General features: G+C 42.0%; 3 protein-coding genes and 1 long non-coding RNA gene across 16 annotated transcripts in view; 2 read left to right on the top strand and 2 right to left on the bottom strand.

Moving 5' to 3' along the window:
• Positions 1 to 90: 90 nt before the first annotated feature.
• ZNF839 (zinc finger protein 839) lies at positions 91 to 9,784 on the top strand. 13 transcript variants are annotated; one of them, XM_083518171.1, is made up of 8 exons: positions 91 to 508; positions 2,093 to 3,007; positions 3,972 to 4,202; positions 5,427 to 5,519; positions 6,539 to 6,682; positions 7,498 to 7,635; positions 7,848 to 7,968; positions 8,657 to 9,784. In XM_083518171.1, exons 1-8 carry the CDS (start codon positions 158 to 160, stop codon positions 8,803 to 8,805), a joined length of 2,142 nt encoding a protein of 713 aa, XP_083374297.1. In that variant the 5' UTR covers positions 91 to 157; the 3' UTR covers positions 8,806 to 9,784. The 13 variants fall into 13 exon arrangements, 6 of the variants coding, with proteins under 6 accessions (XP_083374297.1, XP_083374299.1, XP_083374298.1 ...); XR_014529421.1 differs by having other exon boundaries at positions 114 to 508; positions 6,539 to 6,945; positions 7,295 to 7,635; positions 7,848 to 7,962; XR_014529422.1 differs by having other exon boundaries at positions 115 to 508; positions 5,364 to 5,519; positions 7,848 to 7,962.
• A 974-nt stretch (positions 9,785 to 10,758) lies between these two features.
• On the bottom strand, positions 10,759 to 14,955 carry CINP (cyclin dependent kinase 2 interacting protein). The gene is made up of 5 exons (XM_083520365.1): positions 14,825 to 14,955; positions 13,546 to 13,705; positions 13,208 to 13,334; positions 11,817 to 11,937; positions 10,759 to 11,085 (listed from the first exon to the last, which is right to left on the bottom strand). The coding sequence occupies exons 1-5, from the start codon at positions 14,829 to 14,831 to the stop codon at positions 10,883 to 10,885; spliced, it is 618 nt and encodes a 205-aa protein (XP_083376491.1). The 5' UTR covers positions 14,832 to 14,955; the 3' UTR covers positions 10,759 to 10,882.
• A 150-nt stretch (positions 14,956 to 15,105) lies between these two features.
• On the bottom strand, positions 15,106 to 20,660 carry LOC310686012. The gene is made up of 3 exons (XR_014515637.1): positions 19,601 to 20,660; positions 17,420 to 19,368; positions 15,106 to 17,174 (listed from the first exon to the last, which is right to left on the bottom strand). It is a non-coding gene; the product is annotated as an uncharacterized lncRNA (long non-coding RNA).
• Positions 18,512 to 26,681, top strand: part of TECPR2 (tectonin beta-propeller repeat containing 2) — a gene marked incomplete at its 5' end in the record, with an annotated part of 55,299 nt that continues 47,129 nt past the window's right edge. The window contains 6 exon segments of the mRNA XM_083516994.1: positions 18,512 to 18,739; positions 20,850 to 20,978; positions 22,109 to 22,240; positions 23,052 to 23,209; positions 24,712 to 25,024; positions 26,382 to 26,514. Coding sequence (XP_083373120.1) covers positions 18,512 to 18,739; positions 20,850 to 20,978; positions 22,109 to 22,240; positions 23,052 to 23,209; positions 24,712 to 25,024; positions 26,382 to 26,514 — 1,093 coding nt within the window.

Raw genomic sequence — 26,681 nt, 5'->3', positions numbered from 1 at the left:
TCCTCCTCCCCGCTCCACCCCTTCGCTGTCGTCACGTTCCGCAAACAGCCGAGCCCGATTCCTATTGGTCCGGCGCTGTTTGTTCCTCATGCGCGCGGTAGGGGCGGGGCTTAGGGAGACTTCCAACCGTCTCCCCTGACAGCAGCTACTCGCTAAGATGGCGGCCTCTGAGGCGAGCGGGCCTGTGGACCCGGACTCCTTGCTCGGCCTACAGCAGCCGGGCGAGACCTTACCCCTTGGGAAGCAAACGGGGAGGCCCGTCTCCGGGAGGCCCGCGGGCCCCCGTATCGCCGAGGCTGCGGCATCGCTTCAAGGGCGGGAAGCCTTTTCTCCTGTAGCCCAGGACGACGGCCGCGCGGCTTCTCATCCCCACTTCCCGGCTCGGGGCTTCTGCTCAGCGACTTCCGCCTCGGCTTCGGTGGCCCCGCCGGTGTCCAGTATCCCGCACGACGCGGCGCAGCGGCTGCAGAAGGTGCCCCGTGTCCCCGCCAGGCTCCTGCCGCCCAAGGTATAAGAAATAAGCCTGTGGGGTTTAAGTGGGGGGTTTTCGTGAGGGGTGAGGGGGATCGCTGATGCTTAAGTCTTTGTTGTTTAGTCGTTTAGTCGTGTCCGACTCTTCGTGACCCCATGGTCCAGAGCACGCCAGGCACTCCTGTCTTCCACTGCCTCCCGCAGTTTGGTCAAACTCATGCTGGTAGCTTCAAGAACACTATCCAACCATCTTGTCCTCTGTTGTCCCCTTCTCCTTGTGCCCTCCATCTTTCCCAACATCAGGGTCTTTTCCAGGGAGTCTTCTCTTCTCATGAGGTGGCCAAAGCATTGGAGCCTCAGCTTCACGATCTGTCCTTCCAGTGAGCACTCAGGGCTGATTTCCTTCAGAATGGAGAGGTTTGATCTTCTTGCTGTTCATGGGACTCTCAAGAGTCTCCTCCAGCACCATAATTCAAAAGCATCAATTCTTCGGCGATCAGCCTTCTTTATGGTCCAGCTCTCACTTCCATACATCACTACTGGGAAAACCATGGCTTTAACTATATGGACCTTAAGTCGTAGAATGGTTAAATTGCTGCTTGCGGGGCGGAGGGCTGTTGCTATTTATTTATTTATTTAATAAATTTATATACCGCTTTTAATCCGAAGATCCCAGAGCGGCTTACAACATAAAAACACAAAATACGTATTATTATTTTTATGTTGTAAGCCGCTCTGGGATCTTTGGCTGTAGGGTGGTATATAACTATAATAATAAAAAATTAATATAGGGTCACCAAAGTGCTGCTTTACATGGGTGCAAATGGTTTAGTGTCCTCTGAATGACAGAGAAAGCACTGGAAACTTAAGGTGTCTTGGGAGGAAAAGAAATTCTGGATCTCCTGTATACAAAGCAGTAGATTTACCAGAGAGCAAGGTGAGCAGTGCTTACCCATCACAACCTCGCCTGGGGTGGAGCTTCCCCAAAGTTGTGAACTTCTTTGGGGAACATCACCAAAACTTGCTTAGCTCCGACACCCTCCAGCCCCCCATCATGCCCAGGACACCCTGCCCTCCCCCCCGCCCTCCTCCACTACTGCTTTCTGCCCATTCTAAAGTTGCACAGGCGTCTGCTCCCTCTGCTGAACTGAGGGGTGTACCATAAAGAAATGAAAGGAGATTCCCAACTTTCGCAAATCCCGTCAATTAATTTCCCATGGATGAGACACCTACTGACCACGCCAGACTTTTACCCAGCAATCTGCTTAACAATAGCAGGTCAGCAGTTAAAACCACATGATTTCTCCCCTTCCTGCCCTTGATCTCCTTCAGGTCACTATTAAAAATTTACTCAACTCCCCATAAAACCTTAACTTTAATCCTTACAATGATATGACAAGCAGATAAACGTGTATAATAGTAGTTTCAGGAGTATGCAAGCTAGAGTATATATATTTTTAAAAAAGGGTCAATTGTGCTACAATTTCTGACCAATCTTGACTTGGATAAAAGGAGACTTTTAAAAACTAGTGTGTGGTGATCTAGATCAGTTTCATTTTCAAGAATGTATAGGAAACCTTATATGACTTTGTGCTTAAACAAGCTTTATTTTTTCTTACAGCCATTGGAAACCATCTGTGTCCAAGTACAGCCAGAACAGAAACAAGAGAAAGAAAGATCAGAGCGGTCTCATGCAGCAATTCAAAGATCAAAAAATGTAACTCTGAATCAGCCACTTGAGAAAAATTCCAGGATTGTAGCACTCAGTGTTATTAACCCACATATTGCTACAGTGCCTAGACCACAGCAATTTTTGTTATATAAATCTTCTGAACCTACCCTTCAGCTGCTTCTGCAGAAACCTTTACATCCTCTTGGACAAGTTTCCTCAGGCAAGATAACACATGAAGTACTCAATGGCCTCGCTGTCAAGGGACAGGAAAACATATCTGTTGCAATAGCTGCTTCAGATTCTGCAAATGTTACTCGCACCCCATCTTGTTCAGCAAATTCACTCACAAACCACAAGAAGAAATACAAATACAGAGTTAAAAAATCTCTAAAAGTGAAAACCCGTTCTGGGCGGATTTCAAGGCCTCCCAAATATAAAGCTAAGGATTACAAATTCATTAAAACTAAAGACTTGGCTGACTGTCACCAGTCTGATTCTGATGACTATGCTGAGCTAAGTCTAGAGGATGATGAAGGAGGCGGCAAGGAGAAGGAAGTGTGCTCGTTATTTGGTCCCTTGAACTATGACCTGAAGCCAAAATTGTTTAAATGTCAAAACTGTGAAAAATCCTACATAGGAAAAGGAGGATTAGCACGGCATTATAAACTTAATCCAGCTCATAGGCAGGAAGAATCTTCACAATCTTCTCCTATAAATCGAGAGTTGCTGGAGTGTACTGGGCAGACAAGTTGTGAAAGTGTACATCAGACGCTTTCACCACCACCAATTAGTGCCCCTTTAATAAATGAAATTGGATCAGCTGTAGACTTGAAAAATAATCTTCCTATAGAGAATAAGCAACAGGTAAGAGAAATATATATTTATTTCTATTTCAAATTATCCAGGGAATGGTCAGCTCATGCCCTCTGCCTTTCCAGAGCAAGCTGGATCTCCCTTTGCCACTTATCTAAATCCAGTTCATGGCTACAGGAATCTATACAATAGGCTTCACTGAATGGCATTGCTGGAATATTTTAAACAACTGCACTATTGACGCTTCTAATTCTAAAAGCTAGTAGCTCATTAAAGTTAGGAGAAAAACAGATGTATGCCATTCTTATCCCTGCAATATGAAGAGGGAATTAGTCTGGGACAGAGGCTGCTGGTAACGTTTAAGTATTTAATGGACAATCTATTCTAAAGGCAATTTCTAATCAATGTAATGGGGAAGCATATCATACAAAAACTCCTTTTCATGAATGGCATTTATCTTATGAAAGCAATACAGTGCTGTATTGATACATGCATGCCTTAAAAGATCTTTAAATACTGTGAATTAGTGGTCATGATTACTGGATAGATAAGGTAACTGGTGTAAAAGTGTTGCTAGTAGTCTCATTGCCTTCCTCCTTCTGAATTGCAAGATTCATTTTGAAGCTTCCTTGCAAGTAGCAAGCAAATGAAAACTGCTTACCAGCTGCAGTAATTCCAGAGGCACCATTGTTTTGCCTTGTTGCTCTATCAGTGCTTCTTACCATGTCAAAAAGTAGGTAGTCCTTGTTTCTGGAAGTAGACAGGGTTATGTGAAAATAAATCCTAAAACAGCAAAGTTAGCAGCACATGCAAACCATAATGATGTGACATCACGGTGCATTAAAGGTAGGAGAAAAGGAATTTGCAATCTTCCTTGTCTTAAAGTGACATGTGGGAAGTATATGTGTCTTTTAACTCAGTTTTATAGGATAATGTTAGTATAATGATTCCAAACTGAAAAATTAATACATAAAGTCAAAACTGTTTAAAGCATTCTTATGAACATTTTTTAAAGTCTTCTACATCTACAGAAGATGGAAAGTTAATAGAAGATCAAAACACCGATTTATTGTATTTGGGTCCTGGAAGACCCCGACAACCAAGAAGGTGTGGCCGACCAAAGACAGCTGAAAGATCAAGGTATTCTGGAAGATATAGCAGACGCAGTCAGTTCTCTTCAAAGTGTCTTAATAATATGTCAGCAGAGCACCACAGTATATTTAGAAGGAAAGCTAGGCTAAAAGAGGTATGGCTCCTTTTCACAATTGTTCGTGCTCGCTTGTCTAGTGATAGTTTCTCCATTAGGCTACAGTGCTCACAATACAATCTTAAGCATGTTTACTGAGAATTGGGTCTCAGTGAGCTCAGTGGGACTTACACCTTGGTAAAAATACTTAGGATTGTGAACCTAGAGAGGCCTGGACATTTCCCCACTTCTGAACTATCTGGCCCTCTGGATTCACACCAATCCGTCTCCTCACCCTCCTTGAGTGACTTTGCCTAGCTGGAATGTGCTGTTGTACCTTAATAGTACCTTACTTACTTGAATGGAGAGATATGTGTGTGCATGTGTGTTGAAACCTATGACTTTTGTGTAGTTGGAAAGAGATCCTACAGTACAAAGTAAAAAATCTTAACCACTTTTGCCAGCCGCCCTTGCCACCATTGGTGCATGGCTTCAAGAACATTGCTCATGAGGAAATGCTGCTCCAGGATTGACAAAGGTTCCCCGTCCCTTAGTTAGACTCATCCATTTAAAATGTTTTGGTAACTTGAAATGGTGTCTCAGTTGGGCAACACACATTCCTGAAATTATTTTTGTTATAAGTATAAAATGGGGAGATGGCTGGTGCTATCTTATAAGAACTATCCTTTTCTCTTCAAGCAGGAGGAAATGTTTCTAAGGGTGCCTGCTGCTTCATCTAAGAGGAAGCATGCCTTTCTCATCAAAGCGATTTATACAAATGTGACCATTTATGCAGATTCAACCATTTAAAACTCCTACAACTTATTTAGTTATCTGGTGAAAGACTTACTATTTTTTCTTTCAGAATCTGCCAGCGAAGATTCTACTTGGTAGCTAGCCTTTCATGTAGTAAATGAGGCTTTGGAAAGGCTCTCTTGAAAACTTGGATAAAGTGTCTGCCCATGGCAAAATAATCCAATGGTGTGTGCTTCACACAAGTTGTACAGGTTTTCTGCATTAGTTTTGATCATCTCCATGCAGGAAGAATGTTGTGTGAGGTGGCCCCTAGATATAACTGCTGGGATTTAAAAATTGAATTTATTCTGGCAATGACTCTAGGAACTGTCTCCTAACATTGACACTTCTCAGTGATTTATCTGTTTTCTATAATAAATTGCTCAGATATCATGCATTTTTCTTTGTTCATTTCCATGTATTTAGACTTGGCGTTTTAGCGATTTGACTTTATGGCTTCTCTAAAGAAATTATTATGGTCTTTAATAGCTGATTCAGCAATGTGCCAATGAAGATTTTATGGAGCTGGCTCTTCCACGCTTTACAACACTTGTTACTGTATCTGAATTCCTATTGATGAAGGTAAGATACATCTTGCAAACTTAGTATTTATTATTCATTTATTTTGTGCATTTTACACTATCTGCAAATGTGGATTTAATTTCCTATAGTCAAACTCTTTAAACTTGAGTCTCTCATGTGGGTATGAACAAAAATTGGATGAAACCAGATTAACCAGGAGTAGTACAAGGAATTACATGGTGGAAGATTGAAGAAGTGGGACACATCACTTTCCCTGCTCTATTTGAAGTTATAGTTTAGGGTAAAGTCAACAATTTTATTTCACTCTTTATGGAAATATAGATTAGTACAGTAAATTATTCCAGTGAGATATTTTTCTCGTAACGGGTAGATAGGAGTTATGGTTCTTAACATAATCTTCCTGGACCTTGAACCACAGCCTCTGTTGTTTAGTTTTCTTAACTCCACAGTCCCTACTTCTCCAGACACTGTTTAACATAAGATCAATTTTGTGGGAGCCAGGAAGTCATGAAAAAGGCTTGTAGCGTCACCTGGTGCCTCGCTGACCTCAGTGACCTGCATGTCCGTGCCTTGCAGTGTATTAAGTGCATAGCCTTATATGGAGTTACCGTATGTTCCCCCTCTGGGCAGTATAACCCTATATGGCGATGGGTGGGTTTAAGCCATGACCGGATGTAGGTAATGTGAGACTTTGGCAAACGGCCATGCGAGAGGAGAGAACAAAGGATAATAAAAGTTACGGAAGAGAAGAGAAGTTCGAAAGGAGCTGCTCATACCATCCTGAAAATATTGCTGGCTCTCTGTGTCTTTATTTTATGCTAAACTGCGCCATTTGTGATGGCTGGCTCCGTCACAATTTAAGCCAACGGCAACCAGATGGACTGACAGCTCTGATCCAAACCAATGTGGTCAAGATAGGGGACTTGCTGGAGAGGTTCAAATAGTGCTTTCTGCCTTTAATCGCCTGTTACTTGTTTGCATTATAATAGGCTTGAATTATACTTATAGCACTTGATTGTGAATTTGCTCATATTCATGTAGCTTTTGTTACTAAACAGGTAGAGAAAAATTATCCAACCAAAGCACTTTTTCCAGAAGTATACCGGGAATTTGAAGAGCTGCACACTATAGTAAAGAAAATGTGCCAAAACTATCTGAGTACTCCTGAATCAAACAACCCTTTGGCAATAAAAAACCCAAAGGTATGTTGGGTAGTTCCGTGTGTCGCTGTGAATCAAGATCCAGTAGCTAAACTGAGTGCAGCAGGTGAAACTGAACACATTTTCTTTAAAAGGAGGAGTGTGAAGATAAATAGCAAATACTCAAGTTAAGCAGAATTTAAGTACATCTTATTTTATATTTGCGCTTCTATCTTTTGCTTTTAGGCCTACTTGCTAAGATCAAATATAGTACCTTGGAGTAAAAAACTATCACCACAATAGTTAAATAATTTTCCGCTAAAGCAGCTTTTAGGGACGCAGGTGGCGCTGTGGGTTAAACCACAGAGCCTAGGACCTGCCTATCAGAAGGTTGGCGGTTCGAATCCCTGTGACGGGGTGAGCTCCCGTTGCTCGTTCCCTGCTCCTGCCAACCTAGCAGTTCGAAAGCACGTCAAAGTGCAAGTAGATAAATAGGTACCGCTCCGGTGGGAAGGTAAACGGCGTTTCTGTGCGCTGCTCTGGTTTGCCAGAAGCGACTTAGTCATGCTGGCCACATGACCCAGAAGCTGTACGCTGGCTCCCTCGGCCAATAAAGCGAGATGAGCGCCACAACCCCAGAGTCGGCCATGACTGGACCTAATGGTCAGGGGCCAGCTTTATTTACAAACATGATACTCAAAATATTAACAAAGAAGACTTGGTAAGGTCTAATAAAACCATCCTCAAAATAATGAAAGCAGGTGCATGCCCTGCTGACTTAACGCCTGTAAATAAGAATTTTGAAATAATGAAATTTACTGTGAATAAATTGTGTATTACTGGTCTAGGACAAAAATATTGTGTCTCGTCTTTCATAGGTGGCTGAATCTCTAGGAATTATAGGCAGTGATCTTGAAATGCAAATGGTTCAAACAATAGAATCTTCACCCGAGTGTATTAAAATTGCTGATGCACCTGTATGTACAGAGATTCTGGGACAGAAACGAGCAACTGAGGTATAAAATAGGTGAATTCTGCCACATCAATAATACTGTACAAACCTTGTAGCATATTTAACTTTTCTTGTGCTTTTTTGCTTGTATAGGTCTTGGATTCTTGTGTGGCACAAAGTGCTGCCAAATAAACAGAGCTTTTTAAAATATTGGAATAATTTTAAAAAGTTGATGTTTGATGAATATGCTGGTAAGTTTATTTTCTCTCTCAACAGGGTTCAGATGAAATGTTGCCATTTGCAAAAAAGATCAGAGCTGAAAATTTGTTAGAAAGTGTAACTATCAGTTCAAGTCAAGGTGAAATAAAGGAAAGAAGTCCTGCATATGAAGGTAGTGGTATGTGAATTCTAATATCTCCATTCTCTCCTGAAGATAAAATTACGTGCAAATAGCTAGGAAGCTGAAAGCGTACAATGACCCTTTAAACTGTAGTGGTATAAGTCTAAACATAATGTTAAGTAGGGAGAGAGAGAGAAAGGAAACTTAGCTAAAAATTTGCTGTATCCTTCACACTTGCATTCTCCTTTTTTGCCAAGGTACTTAATGCATAGGTTTTCCAAAAGTTGTTTGTTTTTTCTTTATTGGTGATTTGAATCCAGATTTCACCAAATGAATGTCAATACTGCTGTTTTAGAAACACAAGCTTAAAGCCCCATTGGGCATACAAAACTATACCTTTGTTTAACTCTCAACCTATATTGGAAGGAAATGTGATATAATGCAATTATTTATTATTAGTAAATACTCCACCACCTGGCTACTTTCAGGGATAAATGTTAACACTGCCAAGCAGATTTTTAAAAAAATCTGTTGTCAAAGTAGAAGCTGATTGTTTATTCTATCATACTACTTAATGCTTAATATTATACTTAAACAGCTTAATTTTTAATATGGGTAGCATATACCACAATCGGGTGGTATATAATTTTTATGAAATAGTTTATAAAACACGTTCCTTTTTGTCTGTTTTGAAAAGCATGCATGTAAACTGAAGTTTTATGTTTTTCAACTTGATTTTTTTTAGGTTTCCCCCCAGAACAGAACTGCGGAGCAAACATTTGCACCGGAAATACATTACACCAAAAGGAGCTCCACAAATCACTTGAACTAGAAGCTTCAAATGAGATTGCAGATACAGATCAGTTCCTGCAAGGGAAGGCTGAGATCTTATAACCTTCAAGTGTATCAGGGTTGGATTCTTCAGGCTATCTATTCTCACAGAGTGAAAGGTTGCCACTTGCCAGTTCAGAAAGTTCACAAGAAAAGATGGTGGCAGCGTACTTGGGTAATGCAGCAAGCGGACTAAGTGTGTTTGAGATTTGTAACTCCACAGCATCAAAAAAACCTAATCAAAATCCTTCCTTGTTAGTGCATGAAGAAAGCAATCATAATCAAAAATATCAAGAATCTCAGGAAGAAGCGAGGATTTTGTCATTAATAGATTGTGAACATCCTACGGTATCTGATTAAGCAAAATCTTCCCAAATTAGTAACATGGCAGTAGCTAATCCACTTGGGTCTCAATGAGATAGCGTTTCTATATGATCTTAGAAAACTCATTGACAATCGATTAAAAAGATGACTGGATGAGCTAGAAACTCTTCTCTAGGGATATGAAATAGTTCAGGCTTTGCCTCATCCTGGTGCTGCTGTCTTTTTCAACCAGTGTTGTAACCAAATTGATGATCCTGCTATGCACTTACACATTCAAGTTCTTTGGAAAATACAGAGGCTCTTTTAACAACATTGTTCACACAGAGAACTTGCTCAGAGTAAAGCCATTATGAAAATATATGGTGTGTTTTTTTTTAAAAAAACAATTTCTTAAAATGTGTATTTTTGTTATTAAATCTTAATTTTCTGCTGCTTGTGACCTTTGTGCAATTACAACTAACATGACTGAAGAGTAACTAGAATTCCAAGTAAACTGCACTGTTTACCAAACTGATCTGTTTTTTGGACACAACTTATTACCAAAATTACGCTGCTTTTTGACTAAACAGTAAGATCAAGAACCAGCTCATTGGTAAGAATCTTTTTATAAAATTGAGAATCTATGCAAACAAAGGTAATGGCATTCAGTGCTGGATATCAAACTGTAACTGATGGTTTATCTAGTTCAAATTAAAGGTACTACGTATACTATCCTTGACACCTTGGGTGTGTCAGGTCATTTTGGTGTTTTGAACACAGGAGCTGCTCTAAAGCTGCTAAGCATAGAGAGATTATATTGCAGTCAGTTACGAAGTGAAAGCTTCAGTCTGGTAAGTAGGTCACTTTCATATTTAGATATTATTATCTGGAAGAGTGGGCCTTCATGTCCCAGAGATGAATCCAATCCCCCAACATACAGACTTCAGTGACAGACCTCAACGAGGCTGTTCAGATTTAGATAATTTCCCAGAGTAGCGGCAATTCTTAAAAGCATATGCCTCTAGGCACAACCTGAGCTGAAATGGTAATGTAGCATTTGCCTAATGTTAACAATTTTCTGTTCACTAAGGTAGAAATGCAAAAAGTGCCTAATAGCCATTGGTGCCTGAAAAAAATGGGCCTGGCAGCTAGGATGCTGAGAAGGGCAGGAGGCTGTTAGTGCTTTGCCCCTTGTATGTTTCCTGAAATCCCCAGTGCTTTCTGTGCTGTCATGGCCTAGCAACAGAGGCAAGGATGGGCCTTTATGGGATTTACATATCGGCCTCGTAATCCAAGGCATGTGTTAACTTTTCTCATAGCCCTGGTGAAAGATCCAGCTACAGTCATATTTAGATTATAAATGAGGAGAGTGCTGGTGCACTCAGGTACTCCTAGCAGGCTTTCCACAGGCATATAGCTGGCCATTGAGAACAGTATGCTTGACTAGATAGACCATTGGCCTACTCTTGCAGGCTCATCTTACACTCATGGTGTGAAAGTTCAGACTTTAAAACAAAAGAAAAAGGAGTTCCACTGGATATTGAAATATGTGAAAGCAGATTTTTAAAGACCCTAAAGTTAATGAAGCTCTGTTTTAGAATTGTTTTGATTCTATTATTTTACAAAATTTATATAAATCTGGGTGGTACTAAAACCTCTAAGTGGTTTTGTTTGTTGTAATCCCAATATAGGACCTGCTAGGTAGATATAATCTTAGAAAATAAAACAGACTTTATTAAAAAGTTGGAACTATACAAAAATAAACACAATGCAATTTATATAATGTATTAGCAGTGCAGTTCAAGGCAAATGCAACTTTATAAAGTGGTAGGAAAGGTTAGACCAGCCTGTGTCCTGTTTCCAATAACATGCTTTCTAGTAATACTTGGCTGGTATTCTCAATGTAGGGCTGGTATAACCATGACGACAAGTAGGCCATCAGGAGATCTTGGTCAGCGGTATGAGCAATCTCTTGCACAATAGTTTGCTTGAGTTTTAGTTCCTTTGAGTACATGTTCAAGAGCTTTCCAGAAACTTCATCTGAAACAGAAAAATTAAATCAAGAAGCAGCTCTGGAAATACATAGGCATTCCGAATATGGCTTAGGACAGCAAATGAAGAGAAGAATGTGTACTAACTTTGTCCCCACCCTCCTCTCATTTAGATGCTTTATTTCCTAGCAACTGTCTGCAGTGGGAAAACATCCTGTACCCCTGTGCACTTTGAAAGCCTGATATTTTTTTTCCAGGGTTTCAAAATGCATAGATGCAGCTATGATTCCAGGAGGCTTCTCTGCTGCAGACGGTTTGATAGGGAACACATGGCAAATGTGGTACAGCTACCACACCCTCAGAGTGCATACTCTCATATGTATTGACGAAGCCATAACTCAGAATGCCTGAGTAGTGCTCTGATTTTGCTTCATATTACAAATGCTGAACATACTACATTGCTAGCTAGATTGCTTGTCTATAGTTTTTAAGCTTTAGAATTAGTTAACTCATCTTCCATCCCTCAAGTTCAATATTTCTCCTGCTGCACAATTTTTAAAAAGCTTATCTGGTTTCAACATATGGAATTCTAGGAATTGATGTGGGTTGATGATGTGAAGCATTCTCTCCTGAGAGCTATAGTTGCCTTGCAAATTTGCAATTCAAGCAATATAAGCTAAATTTAAATTCTTTAGCTCACAGTATTCCACTCTCATTTTCAAATGAATATGCTTCAGCGGAAAGAAATAGCAGTATCTCAGAAAGGAAGAATTTACTTACAGAAGTAAGGAATGGGCCACGTGTGAAAGAATGGTGTCTTCTGATCTCCATGATATGCTTCTAAGTCGCAGATCCCTTTAGTAGTTGAACATAGTTTTTCCATTTTCTGTTGTATTTTTGCCTAACAAAGTTTTAAGTGTCTGTGTAAGAAGCTAATATTTTGTAACCAACAGTACAATCCTAACCATGTCTATTCAGAAGTCACATTGAATTTTATGTTGGAACTGCCCTGAAATCTTCAGATGAAGAGCGATATACAAATTTAATAAGCAATAATAATTACGGTAATAAATACCATATTTATGTGAATCTAATGCACCTTCAAATCTAATGTGCACCTCAGTTTTCAAAACCTTAAAACCAAAAAAAGTACAGTAGTACCTCGGGTTAAGAACTTTACCTCAGGATGAGAACAGAAATTACGCTGCAGCAGCAGAAGCAGGAGGCCCCATTAGCTATAGTGGTACCTCAGGTTAAGAACTGACCTCCGGAATGTATTAAGTTCGTAACCAGAGATACCACTGTATTTGCTATGTCTGTGTTTTTCAAGCTTGCAATTGAATCTAATGCACCATCAAATCTAATGCACACTCTAATTTCCATGACATAATTGGGCCAAAATGGTACACATTACATACGAGTAAATAATGTAATAATAACAATAAATGTGTTTTTGTCCTGAAGTGGCAATCCTAGTCCCACCTACCTGGCCTAACCTCAACTGAATTCAATGTGACTTATTTCTGAGTACACAGGAATACGACTGCAGCTTAACATATGTTCTATCTGTGCAGGCTACTCAATCCCTACTTTCAGAAACTTCACAACCAGGGAACTTTTATTACAAAGACTGGATAACTGGATTAGAGACAAATCACTAATTAAAGTATTCAGTCAGTACTGGACTAAAATTAGTAGTTCTCAAAGGGCATTTTTCACATCAAAACATTTAAGAATAGCTTCAGTTCTCCCTTCTGAATGTTTTTCACAGAAGAGATTCATTTTTAATTTGGTTGATGGCTCCATTAGGTAGATTTGCATATAATTCTTATACCCTCTCTTGTGAAGGGATGTTGTCTTGAATATTCATGGAAAACATTGTTGAAAAGAAGACCTCTAGATCTCCCACCAGTGGCTATGGCCTCTCCCTCTCATGAACAAGGGTTCAGAAACCGCCCAGGAGTTTCATTTGGGTGGTCTGCAATGTGTCCATAAAAATAGAGTTAAAAATCACACAGCATCTAGCAGTGTGTGTTATAATTGCTACAACCTGCAGAAAAATCTCTTAACTGGTCCCCTGTGTTGGGGGAAGCTTTGGGAACCACTGATCTATAGGAGGATGGTGGAAACAGAAAAATGCAGTGGGGGTCTTAATAAGAGAAATAGAGTACCATGTTTTCAAAAGTATCAAGTAGTTCTGTACAGCACTCCTCCAATTCTACATTGTAGTCAACTGGTCGTCTTCCGGACTCTGAAGCAATATTATCATGTTCTATTTCCAACTTGCCGTCTTTGCACCTAAAGAAAAATATCATTCACTGTACATAATAGAAGCTCTATTCCTCTGACAACCCCTACCCCTTGTTGCCTATAATATGTAGGGTCAACTGTAGTCAGTGCATAATGCAAGGTAAATTGTTACATTCATATCATGCAGATTTTAAAAAGTGATGGCCTAAGGTAATAAATTTGCACTGGAACCAACGACAAGATCTTTCAATATACTTACTCTGCAGAAATTTTGATGTTCACGATTTTGGTGGCAGTGGTAAACCCCTTATTATTCAGAGTTTCCCACTTCATCATTAAATTATGCCAGTCTGCTGCATTATCTTTAATTTTTCTTGCACTGATGGATAATACAGGTGTCTTGGGAGTTGAGCCTTTGGCTAATCAAAAACACAACAATAAAACCCTTTAAATAGGAAGAGGGAAAATATCTATGTGAGACATTTTAGACTGCTGGTGACATATTTTTATAATGTAATAAAATAAACAACAACTCTATTCTCATTGTTTTGTGAAGTTTCAGCCTCTATCTTCACTTGGCACATTGCTTCAAACTTTCAATAAGAGGTTTTATTTCATTGATAGAAAACTGACAGGTCTCTGCCCACTGCAACACTGTGTGCCTGCCCATTGCCCATCACCCAAATGTGAAGAAGACGACCAACCCAACCCAACCGGGAGCTGGGATTGTAGTAGAATTGCAGGATCATGTCGCTTCCTTCGCAACCCCACAACCAGCTCCCAAAATTCACCCTTCTCCCTGCTTCCGTTCAGAAACAGCCTCTCTCAACTCCCGTCACAGCCGCCTCACAACATATCCAGTGCTGGATTTACCCATAAGCTAAACAAGCTATAGCTTAGGGCCCCTGGGGGCCGCCAAAAAATTTAAAGGAAAAAACACCTGGACGTACATTTCCAAAATATAAGATAAAAAACAAATAAAATAAAACCTACATACAGCAACCTTGTTTTGTGTTGTGTAGGCTCCAATGATGGGCCCCCGCCTGCTAGCCTGCTCCCTAAAATATCACTGGTTTGCTCATTTCTATATATAGGGTGCCTACATTCTGCATGTGCAAATGGCTTTAGATACTTCTTAAGTTCATAAATTACTATATAGCGTATATTCAACACACAAAAAGCGACCATTTGTTGTTGACAAAGGACAGCTAGACATATAAAGGGCCCCATTACCTTCAGGAGCTTAGGGCCTCATCAAACCTAAACCCGACCCTGAACTTATAGTTCTGAAGTCGGAGGCCAACCCTGCCTCCAGTGGCGGGGAGTTCCATCGTCCCGCCACCCTTTCATCTTCAGCTCCATCGCACGCCCCCCCCCATCCCAGTCGTGGTACAGTATTACTTGAGAGCGAGGAAAAAACTGCTGGGTTGTGGCCTTTCTCCAGCAACCGCTTTCCCCGGTGGAGGCACCCGGGGCCTCCTTCGCTGAAGGAGGTGCAGGCCGCGCTCCCGCCCGCTGCCTGGGGAAGAAGCGCTTACCGGCCATCTCCGCCGCCACCCGAGGCCGAGGCCGCTCCCTCCCCTCGGAAGTGCGCTCACGTCCGGCTCCGCCCAGCTTCGCCGCCCAGCGCTGGAGACCCAGCGCCGCTGGGCCTGGGGGCGACGCGGGAGCTCAGGCCCCGGCCGTGGCCCCTGCTGAGGTGAGGAGGGCAGCCTAGCGCGGCGGGGAGACAGGGTGGGAGCCTCCTGGCTGGGCGGCCCTCTCTTCTTCCCTTCCCTGGCTGCAGGAGGCGATAAGAAGCGGAGAGAAGGACGCTCACCGTCCGGAGAACCCCCTTTTTACGCATTCCTCCCCGGGTTTCCTTCGAGAGACCCGGCGCTGGAAACACGTGTCGAGGCTCCGTCCTGACGAGCCCTGGGCGGTTGGTCGGCTTCTCTGCCCGCCAAGGCGCGCACAGAGAATGAGGCTTGCCTTGAGCATCTCTTGCGGGGGTGAAGCGGGGGCGCATGTTTGGGAACCGCCGTGTGCTGGGTTTGTTTACCTTCTTTAGTGTACTCTTGTTTGGTTCATGCTTCAGGTGGGGTGGTTGGGCTTCCCAACAGTGCTGATTATTACTCTATCGATTAATGGGATCATTTAATTCTGCTCTCTTTTATCACTTATGGGTTAGAATTATCACTCTGCATTGAGGAGGAAGGACAAAAATCCACCCAGAAGTTTTCCCTTCTCTCATTAGTCTTTTCCTTCTTTCTTTCTTTCTTTCTTTCTTTCTTTCTTTCTTTCTGATTTGTGCTTTCCTCTTCATGCCCTTCTTAGCAAAACAAATAATACAACTTCTAGACGGCATTAAAATGGGGTGTGTGTGGGGGGGGGGAAAGCTATCTCTTTAAGCGACTCCTCTCACTGCTGCACAGTTTGCAGAATTAATATTGCAGCACCCACCCTTAACAGCTCCTGGGTTCCTGAAATGAAAACATATTCCGAGAAGCTTTTCCATCCTAAATATCTGTAGCTAGGAAAGTGGCAAGGATCCTGATACTTGAGCTGTGCATTTACTAATTCCGCAAGCTGCAGATGTTGGCACAGCTACCTTGTTGCCCAGTGTACTTCGGTTATTTACTTTTTTCACTGTTCTGCCTGATGCCTGTTGAATTCTTCCTTGGACAAATCATTTATTTGTTACAAATGTATGCTTTTGAAAAAGGTAGTTCCCCTGGGACCTGGTTTTATGTTTGTTTAAAAAGCAAAACAGTTGATGCTGTCCCTTCAAAGTGATTTAATGGTTTCATTATTTGAGCTTCTGTTACTTCAACAGGAGGACAACACACATTGTTTTCCAAAATTGTCGTCTGCAACAAAGATGTATCCTGCCTTAGGGTAGTGGACTGAATGTGATGAACTGGCTGCCTTAAAGCCATAGGATTCTTCGATGGAAGACTAGCAGAGTGAGTGCACCATAACCCTTGGTTTTGACATGAAATTTAATATTCTGTTTTGAAAAAAGTACCAGTATCCGAAATTTATTGTAACCTTAGCTCACAAAATAGAAGTTCCCTAAAAACTCTTAAGTGCACTGTGTTAGCAGAGCTTAAGCAATCCAGAGGGCTGTCACATGAGAATTGGGTGTGGAAAATTAGCAAGACATACACTTTGACCTTTAATGGTGCCTAATTCCAATGCTGGTTCTTCCCTGTGCGTACATAGGCAGGTAAATGACAGCTGGCCACCCCATGTTCAGTGATGAACTGCATTTGAGTTGTACATAATTTTCTACGCTTAAGGCAACTTTATAATGTATGAGGAGGTCTTCAATGCATATTTAGATGCCAGTAGTAGGAGTAAATCATATGACCCAATGCAAGAGGGATGCCAGGATTTAACTAGACTTCCCCCCCCCCCTTCTCCACTATTAGCAAGGGACAATATTTATTTGGAACTTTTACTTTCATTTTATCTCAGAAGTGCCTTTCGAAAGAATACTAGTTCGCTCAGCTTCTTTTACTTGTATGTGTGGCTTTTACTTGTTATGGTCTTGAGTGCTTGCATAGACATTAATTCTGCATAATTTCCTGTGGTGGCAGAGATGGAAGCATTGGCATTGGCTTGAATGAACAGGATTGCTGATCTAGCACATAGTGGCTATGTTTGCAAGTTGTGGCAAGCCATAGTTAATGGTTTTCTGTCAGCAACACATGTGACTTCCACATCACTCTTCCCCAAGCATGACTGGGAGGAACAAACCATGATCCCTGACTTAGTGTTACATCCAAGTTGAATACCATGGTTTGTTTTGCTCAAAATAAACCATGATGTGAAACCAAGAGTTGTTCTTGATTTACCATTAGGTGTGGGGATGGGGAAGAGATTTGGCACTAACATTAAGATTCACTTACAGATAGGTAGCCGTGTTGGTCTGCCATAGTCAAAATAAAAAAAATCCTTCCAGTAGCACCTTAAAGACCAACTAAGTTAGCTCTTGGTATGAGCTTTCGTGTGCATGCACACTTCTTCAGATATTCTTCAGGTATACCAGGTATCTGAAGAAGTGTGCATGCACACGAAAGCTCATACCAAGAACTAACTTAGTTGGTCTTTAAGGTGCTACTGGAAGGAATTTTTTTATTAAGATTCACTGTTACATCTTGGGATCAGCCTCTTAGAGAGTATTTTTGTTTTTAAACTCTGTGGGATTTATAAATGGGACCCAGGGCACAGAGGGAATCGTGAATTTTGCATTCTGTGTGAACATTCCCCAACTGTAGTGATGTTAAATCAGGGGTCGGCAAAGTTTTTGTGGCTTGGGCTGGTTCACTGTCCTGCAGATGCCTCAGTGGGCCGGAGTGCGCACGCACGCACACACAAACACTATTTCCGGCGTGGAGGAGGCGTGTGCAGCTTCCCATTGGCTGCAGGAGCTTCCTGCAGCCAATGGGAAGCCAGCCAGCGTCGCGGAAGGCGGTCCCCGCTCTGCTCTGTGCCACTTTAGCGTGGCGCATGGGAGCCGACTGAGCGGGCAGCGGGGGTCCATGGGCCGGTTAAACGACTCCTTTAGGTTGCCGACCCCTGTGTTAAATGAAAGACAGGAATCTTGTGCATCAATTCACACTGCTATTTGCTGTCCGAGAGCTTGGTTCTGGAGGAGAAGAGGGAAGCTGGGTAAAATGCATGTCTCCCATCCCTAGCTTATTGAAGCAAAGCTCCCGTGTAAACCACAGTTCAAAGTTGGCTTATTTCTGCAAACTATTGTTAAGGCTAACCACAGTTAGTCTGGCTTTGAATGGAACTCTGAACTGCAGTTAATGGAAGTGAATTTTTTTCTACAAAATATTGAGGACACCAGTTGGCATTCATGAGTTTTGGAGACAGTGGAAGAGTGTTGGAACATTTGCAACTAATTGCTTTGTGTTCTCCTTTTCATAAGTTGAAAGCCTTTGTCATGCATAAAAAAGAAATCACAAAGTATTGTTCTGGGTTATGAGACACAAAATGTTATACAGCGTAAGCATTATGTTAAGCCAACTAGTTGCAGATCTGTGGTGCAGTAAGTATTATTATTATTATTAAACTTTTCATGAGGGAGAAAAACCACTTTTTCCCACCAGCGTTGTACGTACTCCCAGTTGTATAGATACTAAGGGTGGCCGCTGAAATAAATACTCCTTGTTTTCATGGCCTTAAGGAGTACATGCAGTTTATCTTTTCCAGCCTCTAGGTAGCACATACAGATGTTTGCCATGGCATCGGCGACTCCATCGTTTACCTTCAAGGAGTTCTGTCCCTTGTACTATCTTCTCAATGCCATTCCTACAAAGATCCAAAAGGGATTCCGTTCCATTGTGGTATACCTCACTGCACTTGACACTAACGAGGACTACATCGCCGTGGGCAGCAGTATTGGAATGTTGTATTTATACTGCAGGCGCTTGAACCAGATGAAAAAGTACAATTTTGAGGTATGAACCAACACTTAACAGGACACCTTCATTTTTTAAAAGGTGTGATGAAGCTTATGCCTTGGGTTTTGTCAGTTTTAGCATATTGAAATGTGCAGAAATGTAAAGCTATAGAGTTAGTTAACTTGAAGAAAAACGTTTGCTCTGGCTGTTGCTAAAATTAGATTAAGAGTCAGCATCTATTTGTGGTCTGTAATTATTTTATCTCACACGGCGTGATTTAGGGGTTTGTTCTCAATTCTATCTACTTGCTTCTCAGTGAGGCATTCTGTTGTTCATCATCTGTTTATTTATATGCTGCTTTTCCACTAGTTCCCATAGTCGTTTGCAGGGCATAAGAAAATGAGAGCTGTAATATATTGCAAAATATAAATGTTAGTACATCAAAGTTCAACAGCAGTTTCATACCCTATAGATTGCAACAACATAATATCAACATATTTTATTTATTTATGTTACTTATTTAATTTGTATACTGCCCTATACCCAAAGGTCTCAGGGGAGTTCACATAAAATATCAAATACATAAAATCAAAACAACAACAACAATCCAGCATTTTAAAAAGGGTATAGGATGTAGATCAAGTCAGGCAAAGGCCTGGTTAAAAAGGAATGTTTTTGCCTGGTGCCTAAAGGTGTACAGTGGTACCTCAGGTTACATACGCTTCAGGTTACAGACTCCGCTAACCCAGAAATAGTACCTCGGGTTAAGAACTTTGCTTCAGGATGTGAACAGAAATCGTGCTCCGGCGGCGCAGCAGCAGGAGGCCCCACTAGCTAAAGTGGTGCTTCAGGTTAAGAACAGTTTCAGGTTAAGAACGGACCTGCGGAACAAATTAAGTACTTAACCCGAGGTACCACTGTATAGTGAAGGCACCAGGCAAACTTCCCTGGGGAGAGCATTCCACAGACAGGGAGCCACTGCAGAGAAGGCCCGTTCTCATGTTGCCACTCTCCAGACCTCTTGAGGAGGAAGCACACAATTATAATTCATATTGATATTTCATTTATTTGGAAAGATTTATAGACTACGCTTCATCACAAAATTCTCTAAGCATTGCAGATACTAAAATTACCAGTAAAACATAGCTAAAATCCACAAAACTATTTAAAAAAACCCAAATATACATAAAATAATTATAAATAAAACACAAATTAAAATCAGAAACAATCTAAAAGCAACTTTAGGTGACTAAATTGTATGTTTGGGTAGGCTTTCTGAAATATAACAGTTTTCAGCAGGCATCTAAAAGAAAATAGTGAGGGCTCTTGTTTAATTATCAGCAGACAGGAAGATTGACACCTTATAAACAAGAATTCATATAGCATATAAAAAAAATTATACAGCTGATAAAAAACTGGTAATAAAATAGTATATTCCAAGTCAGCTATCAGCATATCAAGACATTCAATAATATGTTTCAAACATTAATATTATTATAATAGCCAGTACAATCATAATTATTCTATAAAACATACAAAAGAATACCAAAAGCGGCAGCAACAACCCAGAGCCCAGCAGGCAAGTCTGAGAGCTTAAAAGCTCTTTCCGTGTTGGGAAAACCTGGCGCAAAATGTGCTTTAAAGCTCTCTGCCTTGCATGTAATTAATTCGCAGGATTTCAGGCTGCTGGCTTTCAACCTTGTAAGGTTGAAATCATGCAAGTTAATTGCACGCAAGACAAGATTGTATTGTACTGTGCATCCACAGTATAAAAATATGTACGTTATGAGCAGTTTCAGCAACAGAGCAAATTTTTATTCAGCATTAGCTAGAGATCAAACCGCAGCAACAGCCCCTTCCTAGTCCAAAGGTCCTTCTAAGCAAAGCGGTCTTCACTAGCCTATGCAAAGCCCCCAGAAAGCTAGCCAGTTGAGCCTTCTTAGGATCCACAGGGAAGAAGCCCACCACAAAGACAACTCTGCCCCAAATCTCCACATACTTGAGCTTCAGTGGTGGAGAAACACGCAGCAGAATTGCCTCAGGATCTTGAGGTCAGCAGGTGAGGAGCGAAAGCTCTTCTTCAGGTATCCCATTTTTGTCTCGGCCGATACAAATAAACATGGCATCTTAATTTTACAGCTGTCTTTTTTTTTTCTTTCTCCCCCAGGGGAAAAATGAGTCTATCACTGTCGTGAAAGTCTTGAGCTGCTTTGATGATCTTGTTGCTGTTGGGACAGCTTCGGGCAAGATTGCTATTTTTCAGCTTGTCTCGTCCTTGCCAGGGAGAAACAAACAAGTAAGAGCCAAACTTGGTTACAGCCTGTGCTGTTTCACATTAATTGTGTGATTAGGTTAATGTTTCACATTAATTGTGTGATTAGGTTATTGTATTTTAGTGTTTTGTTGGAAGCCGCCCAGAGTGGCTGGGGAAACCCAGCCAGATGGGCAGGGTATAAATAATAAATTATTATTATTATTATTATTATTATTATTATTATTATTATTATTATTATTATTATTATTATGTTTCAGCTCAGTGGTAGAGCAGCTGCTTTGCAATCTCCACTGCCTTGTGGTACATCTTTGGGAAAAGAAAAGACTCAGAGGAAACCCAAAGACAATTGGATTCCTCCTTGTACGCCTTTTTCCTGCAGCCAAGCTGGTGCCAAACGCCTTGCTTAGCTTTCCTTTTGACCACATCAGCGAGGTCTTGTTGTCTGGGCAGCCCAGGACCTCCATACACGCTGCCCAGGTTTGCATCCTGGGGAGGTCATTTCAGTGCTGCTAACGCAGCAGTTTGGCTTCACCCCAGAGGTGCACTCCATTGTCTCTCAAGACAGACGGATGCCAATAATATGTTAAAGCAGGGGTCGGCAACCTGGGTTGGAAGCCATGGGTTGGAAGCGGCCATGGGTTGGAAGCGGCCCACGGAGGCCGTTCAACCAGCCCACAAGCCGCCCCCAAACTGAGCCGCCTGCTAAACCGGCACAGTGTGGCACAGGGACTCTCTTCCGTGGCGCCGAAAACCGTTCTGCGCATGCCCAGATGCCGAAAATCACTTCTGCGCAGGCACGATTTTGGGTGTATGTGCAGAAGCGATTTCTGGTGCCGCGGACATGCGCAGATGCAATTTCTGGTGTCGCGCTGTGCCGGCCCGGCCCACGGAGGATCTCCGTGAGAGTGATCCAGCCCATGCCCGGTAAGCCTTGCCAACCTCTGTGTTAAAGTGTCAGTTGGGGATTTTTGACATTGCAGTTCGCTAACTGCACAGATCTCTCTGGAAATGTGCATGAACATTAAAATGAAGTAGCAGGACCAATAGAGAAGTGCCTTTGATAGCTACATCAATGAATAAACCCACCCACTGTAGGCCTTCCGCTTTCTGCTTGGTTTCTCTCGTATGCTCACTGGTGTCTGTCTTTGCAGCTTCGGAGATTTAACGTGTCTGGTATCCACAAAAGCAGCATCACAGCCTTGGCGTGGAGTCCCAATGGAATGAAATTGTTCTCTGGAGATGACAAAGGGAAAATAGTGTATTCTGCTCTGGATCTGGATCAGGTAATTGGTTGTTTGCCCAAACCTTTGGTACCTGGGATACAAATAACAGTGGTACCTTGGTTCTCTAGCTAAATCCGTTCCGGGAGTCCGTTCAATTCCCAAAACCATTTGAAAACCAAGGCATGTCTTCCGATTGGCTGCAGGAGCTCCCTGCACTCAATTGGAAGCCACGTCGGATGTTCGGCTTCTGACAAACATTCGCAAACCAGAATATTCACTTCTGGGTTTGTGGCTTTGGGGAGCTGATTCGTTTGGGAGCCAAGCCGTCCAAGGTACCATTGTATTCAAAGCGTATATAAAAACTTTTCCTATAGATTAAAATTGGAGGGTGGTAGTTAAGATGTAGAGATGGTGGAGCCTAGGGGGCTGTAAGTAAGGGAGCAGTTACGTAAAATTCTGCCACTTGTGAGATGGCATTTATTGAGGGTTTATTCCCCTCCCGCCCTGACCACTATCTGTAGTTGTTATGTTTCCCCCAAAGCATTTATTTACTTGAATCCCTGTGGTGGGTGGTATTGATCTGCAAGACCTGGCGTCGCATCTTTGCTCAGTCATGGGATCAGCTGGTGGTCTTGAACATTGTCTGCCTTTCAGCCTTGAGGCTTTTACTTGGAGAAATATCTTAAGCAGAAAGAAGCACTCCAAAATGCTGTGACAGTAACTATGGGAAGTGAATTCTAGTGGATCCCCTACAAATTGTCGAACGCTAGATAAACCAGCTTTAACATAAGCTTGCACAGGCCACCCGGCAAATTTAGACAACTTAACTTGAAATAGGACGGCTCTGTATATTCACACTATGTCCTTCCAGGGTCGTTGCAACTCCAGTTTGGTACTGGAAGAGCCTTCTTCAGTCGTGCAGCTGGATTATAGCCAGAAAGTGTTGCTGGTCTCCACATTACAGCGAAGTCTGCTTTTTTACACTGAAGAAAAATCTGTCAAGCAAGTTGGAAGCCAACCCAGAAAAAAGTAGGTCTTCTAGATTTTTGTCCAGACATTTAGAGATGAGATTTAAATAATGTATATAACTCTGTATAATTCTGCTAAGGTATTTCATGCACTGTTGCCCTCTTCTAAAGTTGTTAATAAAGGAGGCAAAATAGATAATTTGAAGTACTGTTCATGTTTTTATTCTTTTAATCATTCCAGTGGGGAAGGACTCTGCTGAAGTGAAAATAGCTTCCAGCTATTGGTGGGCAAGAAATTAGTATCCTGACCCTATTTTGTTCCGTAATTGTTTTCCCATGATTCCTGAACTTAAGGGCTAACTCACATTTCCTTGTTCATTCACACAATCCTCTCCCAGTATTATTATTATTATTTCATCCCAAACTCCCCAAACAGGTAGCGGAACAAAGGTGAACATTCTTTTAGTGCAAGGATTTTCCCTTGCTCAGTGGAACGCTCTCCCTTTTCTCTTGCCCACACACTACCACTAAATCTGTTAGGAGTGTTCCCCCAATCCTCCAGAGCAGACAGGAAACAGCACAGGGCACACACAACAGGGTAGGCAGAATAAAAATAAGCAAAACTGTTTATACCAAATTTGCTAATCCCTCTTTGTTTTCTTCATACCCTTGTGTTTTGAGGATTTAAAATATTTCCCATCCAAGAAGAAGAAAGAGCAAGTATCTATCCAGGTTGGGAACAGCCCTAACTGTGAGCCACGGTACTTCCATGTGCACCTAGTGTAATGGTCAGTGGATGCATTGCACTCTGCTCTGGGACAAATCTTTTGACTCCCAGAAACAGTGTTTAGGAAGACACCTAGGGTTGCAGCAAGAGGAAGAGGGGATTGGAAAAAACTCTGGATCATGCATGGTAGACCATGCAGAGCCCACTGGCTTCCAGCACATATTTTTCTTTCTCATGTATTGCATGTTGGTAACGCGGGTGGCGCTGTGGTCTAAACCATGAGCCTCTTGGGCTTGCTGATCGGAGAGTTCGAATCCCTGCGACGGAGTGAGCTCCCGTTGCTCTGTCCCAGCTCCTGCCAGCCTCGCAGTTTAAAAGCATGCCAGTGCAAGTAGATAAATAGGTACCACTGCGGCGGGAAGGTAAACAGCCTTTCTGTGTGCTCTGGCACTCATCACGGTCCTCTGTGCGCCAGTAGCAGTTTAGTCATGCTGGCCACATCACCCAGAAACCTGTCTGTGGACAAATGCCGGCTCCCTCGGCCTGAAAGCGAGATGAGCGCTGCAACCCCATAGTCGCCTTTGACTGCACTTAACCGTCCAGGGGTCCTTTACATTTATTATTATTATTATTATTATTATTATTATTATTATTATTATGCTGCAATTATTTATTAGAGCCATGTTTTCACTTGCGCAGTTTGCTGCAAAGTTTTATCAGTTTGCACTTGGAGACAAAAGAGTTTTAGCATTGTTCATCTTCCCAGTCCCACCATTCCCCACCTCTGAGTATAATAACCATGTGGCTTGATCATTCTTCTGCTTTTACATTTTTAGTACTGGCAAACTTGGAGCATGTTTTGTACCTGGGCTGTGCAAGCAAAGTGACCTGACCCTGTTTGCTGCAAGGCCTGGGATCCGCCTTTGGAAATCAGATGTTCATGGGACTGTTCAGGCCACGTTTATTTTGAAAGATGTATTTCCTGTTGGAATGAAGCCTTTTGAATTATATCCCCGACTGGAGCCCTTAAGCAACAGCAGCTGCAATTTCCCAGACAGGCAACTTGGACTCATTTCCTGCTTCTTCCAGGAAGGATGGGTGCTGAGCTGGAATGAATATAGCATCTATTTAATAGATACAGTAAACCAGGTGAGTCAAACCAAGAGATCAGTAGCATTTTAAGCTGGGCGTGCATAGCCTTTAATCTGGAACAGTTAAATTACATTGATATTTAGAGGTCTGTTAAAACTTATCTGATCTGCACAAATAGGGCACAGGTTTAATTAATCCCTGGCATCTCCAGTTCAAAGGGTTTAGTAGCAGGTGATGGGAAGGACTTTCTGCCTGACACGCTGGAAAACCACTGCCAGTCAGAGTAGACAGTATTGAGTTAGATGGGCTGGTGGGTCTGACTTTGTACAGATCAACTTCCTTTGTTCCTATCTCAACATGCTTTCTAGACATAGACTTGCTTATGATAAAGCAGTGACACTTCATATTAACTCACCTGCCATGGAGCCACTGCACATTGCAGAGGAATTCTGGGGCATGCTCTGAGACGCACTGTCAATTCAAACGGGGTGGCCTGTTGGTTGCCTGAGATGAAATCTGGAAGCATCCCAATACTTTCCCCTCTTTTTCCTTAGTGTTCTGTGTACGAGGGCTCAGGTCTGGAGCTGACAAGTAGCCTTGAACATGAGCATTTTGAGTGGCGTGGCAGGATGCTGTAGGCAGGGTGAAAATGTCTATTCCTACCTAGAAAAATCCTCGTATAATGCAGGGGAAAGTTGCTGATTTTTAAACCCCCACCCCATCTTCTTATAAGCTGTTAAAGGGTTGAGCAGGTCAGTTCCCTCTCCTTTCCTCACTCCCTTCCATTTCCAGTTCCTTTTCTTCAACGTTCAGTAAATCCTGGACCTTCACAGGCCCCCCTCCTTCCATTTTCAGCTCTTAGTTTTGTTTGTTTGTTTAATTTGCAAACTTGCACATTTAGCAGTCCCGTTTCTCTTCCAAGCTGATGACACGTTCAGCCACCCTAGCCTGCTATTAATGGGAATCATTTTGCACTTGGCTATAAAGACCATTGACAGTGAATTCCAAATAGGTCATGCAAATTAGTTGAGTTTATACAAGTTACCCTTTCCCTTTATCTCAACCAAGTCCTTTAAGGGCTTCTGCCAATCTTTTGCTTCTTTGGGACTTGGAAGTGTCTATGATTGGGGTCTGAAGCTACATTTCCTAAGCCAGGAGTGAATTATCACAAACAGAGCTACGTTTATAAAACATTTATAGCCCATTTCTGTTCTTAGCCAAGCTTTACATGAGTCACGCTCTCCCCAAGCCTGCATTCGCGCTTCCTTTCTTTTAGGACTCCTGTTTTGCTCCTTGATTTGACTGTATAATATTGCTTGCCAAAAATAAAATCAGGCCTCTGAAGTGTTGCTTGCGTCCTAAAACGCTTCCTGGCACATTCGTTGCTCATCTTTAACTTCTCTTCCTTTCACAGACCCTGATTGGAAGTTTGGAAGGATCTGGCGATATTGTGTCTGTATCCTGCACAGAAACTGAGATTTTTCTCTTAAAGGGAGACAGAGATATCATTAGGATCTCAAGCAGACCAGAAGGATTGGTCTCAATAGGTTTGCATACATTAGCATACTAAGCTTATAGCAATTTTTTAAAAAAAGATTCATGTTAATGCATAGATGATTGTTTTATTCCACGGAGCTGTGTCTGGAGCTGTGCGTGCTTTGCTGCCACTGCCCTTTTTGTCCCTCAAAAAGTTACACCTGGAGATTGGTGGAGT

The sequence above is a fragment of the Podarcis liolepis genome (genome assembly GCF_965112155.1).
Source record: "Podarcis liolepis genome assembly, chromosome: 1".
NCBI classification, from domain to species: domain Eukaryota; kingdom Metazoa; phylum Chordata; class Lepidosauria; order Squamata; family Lacertidae; genus Podarcis; species Podarcis liolepis.
Note: the sequence above shows the minus strand (reverse complement) of the source record. Positions and strands in the feature narration are given on the sequence as shown.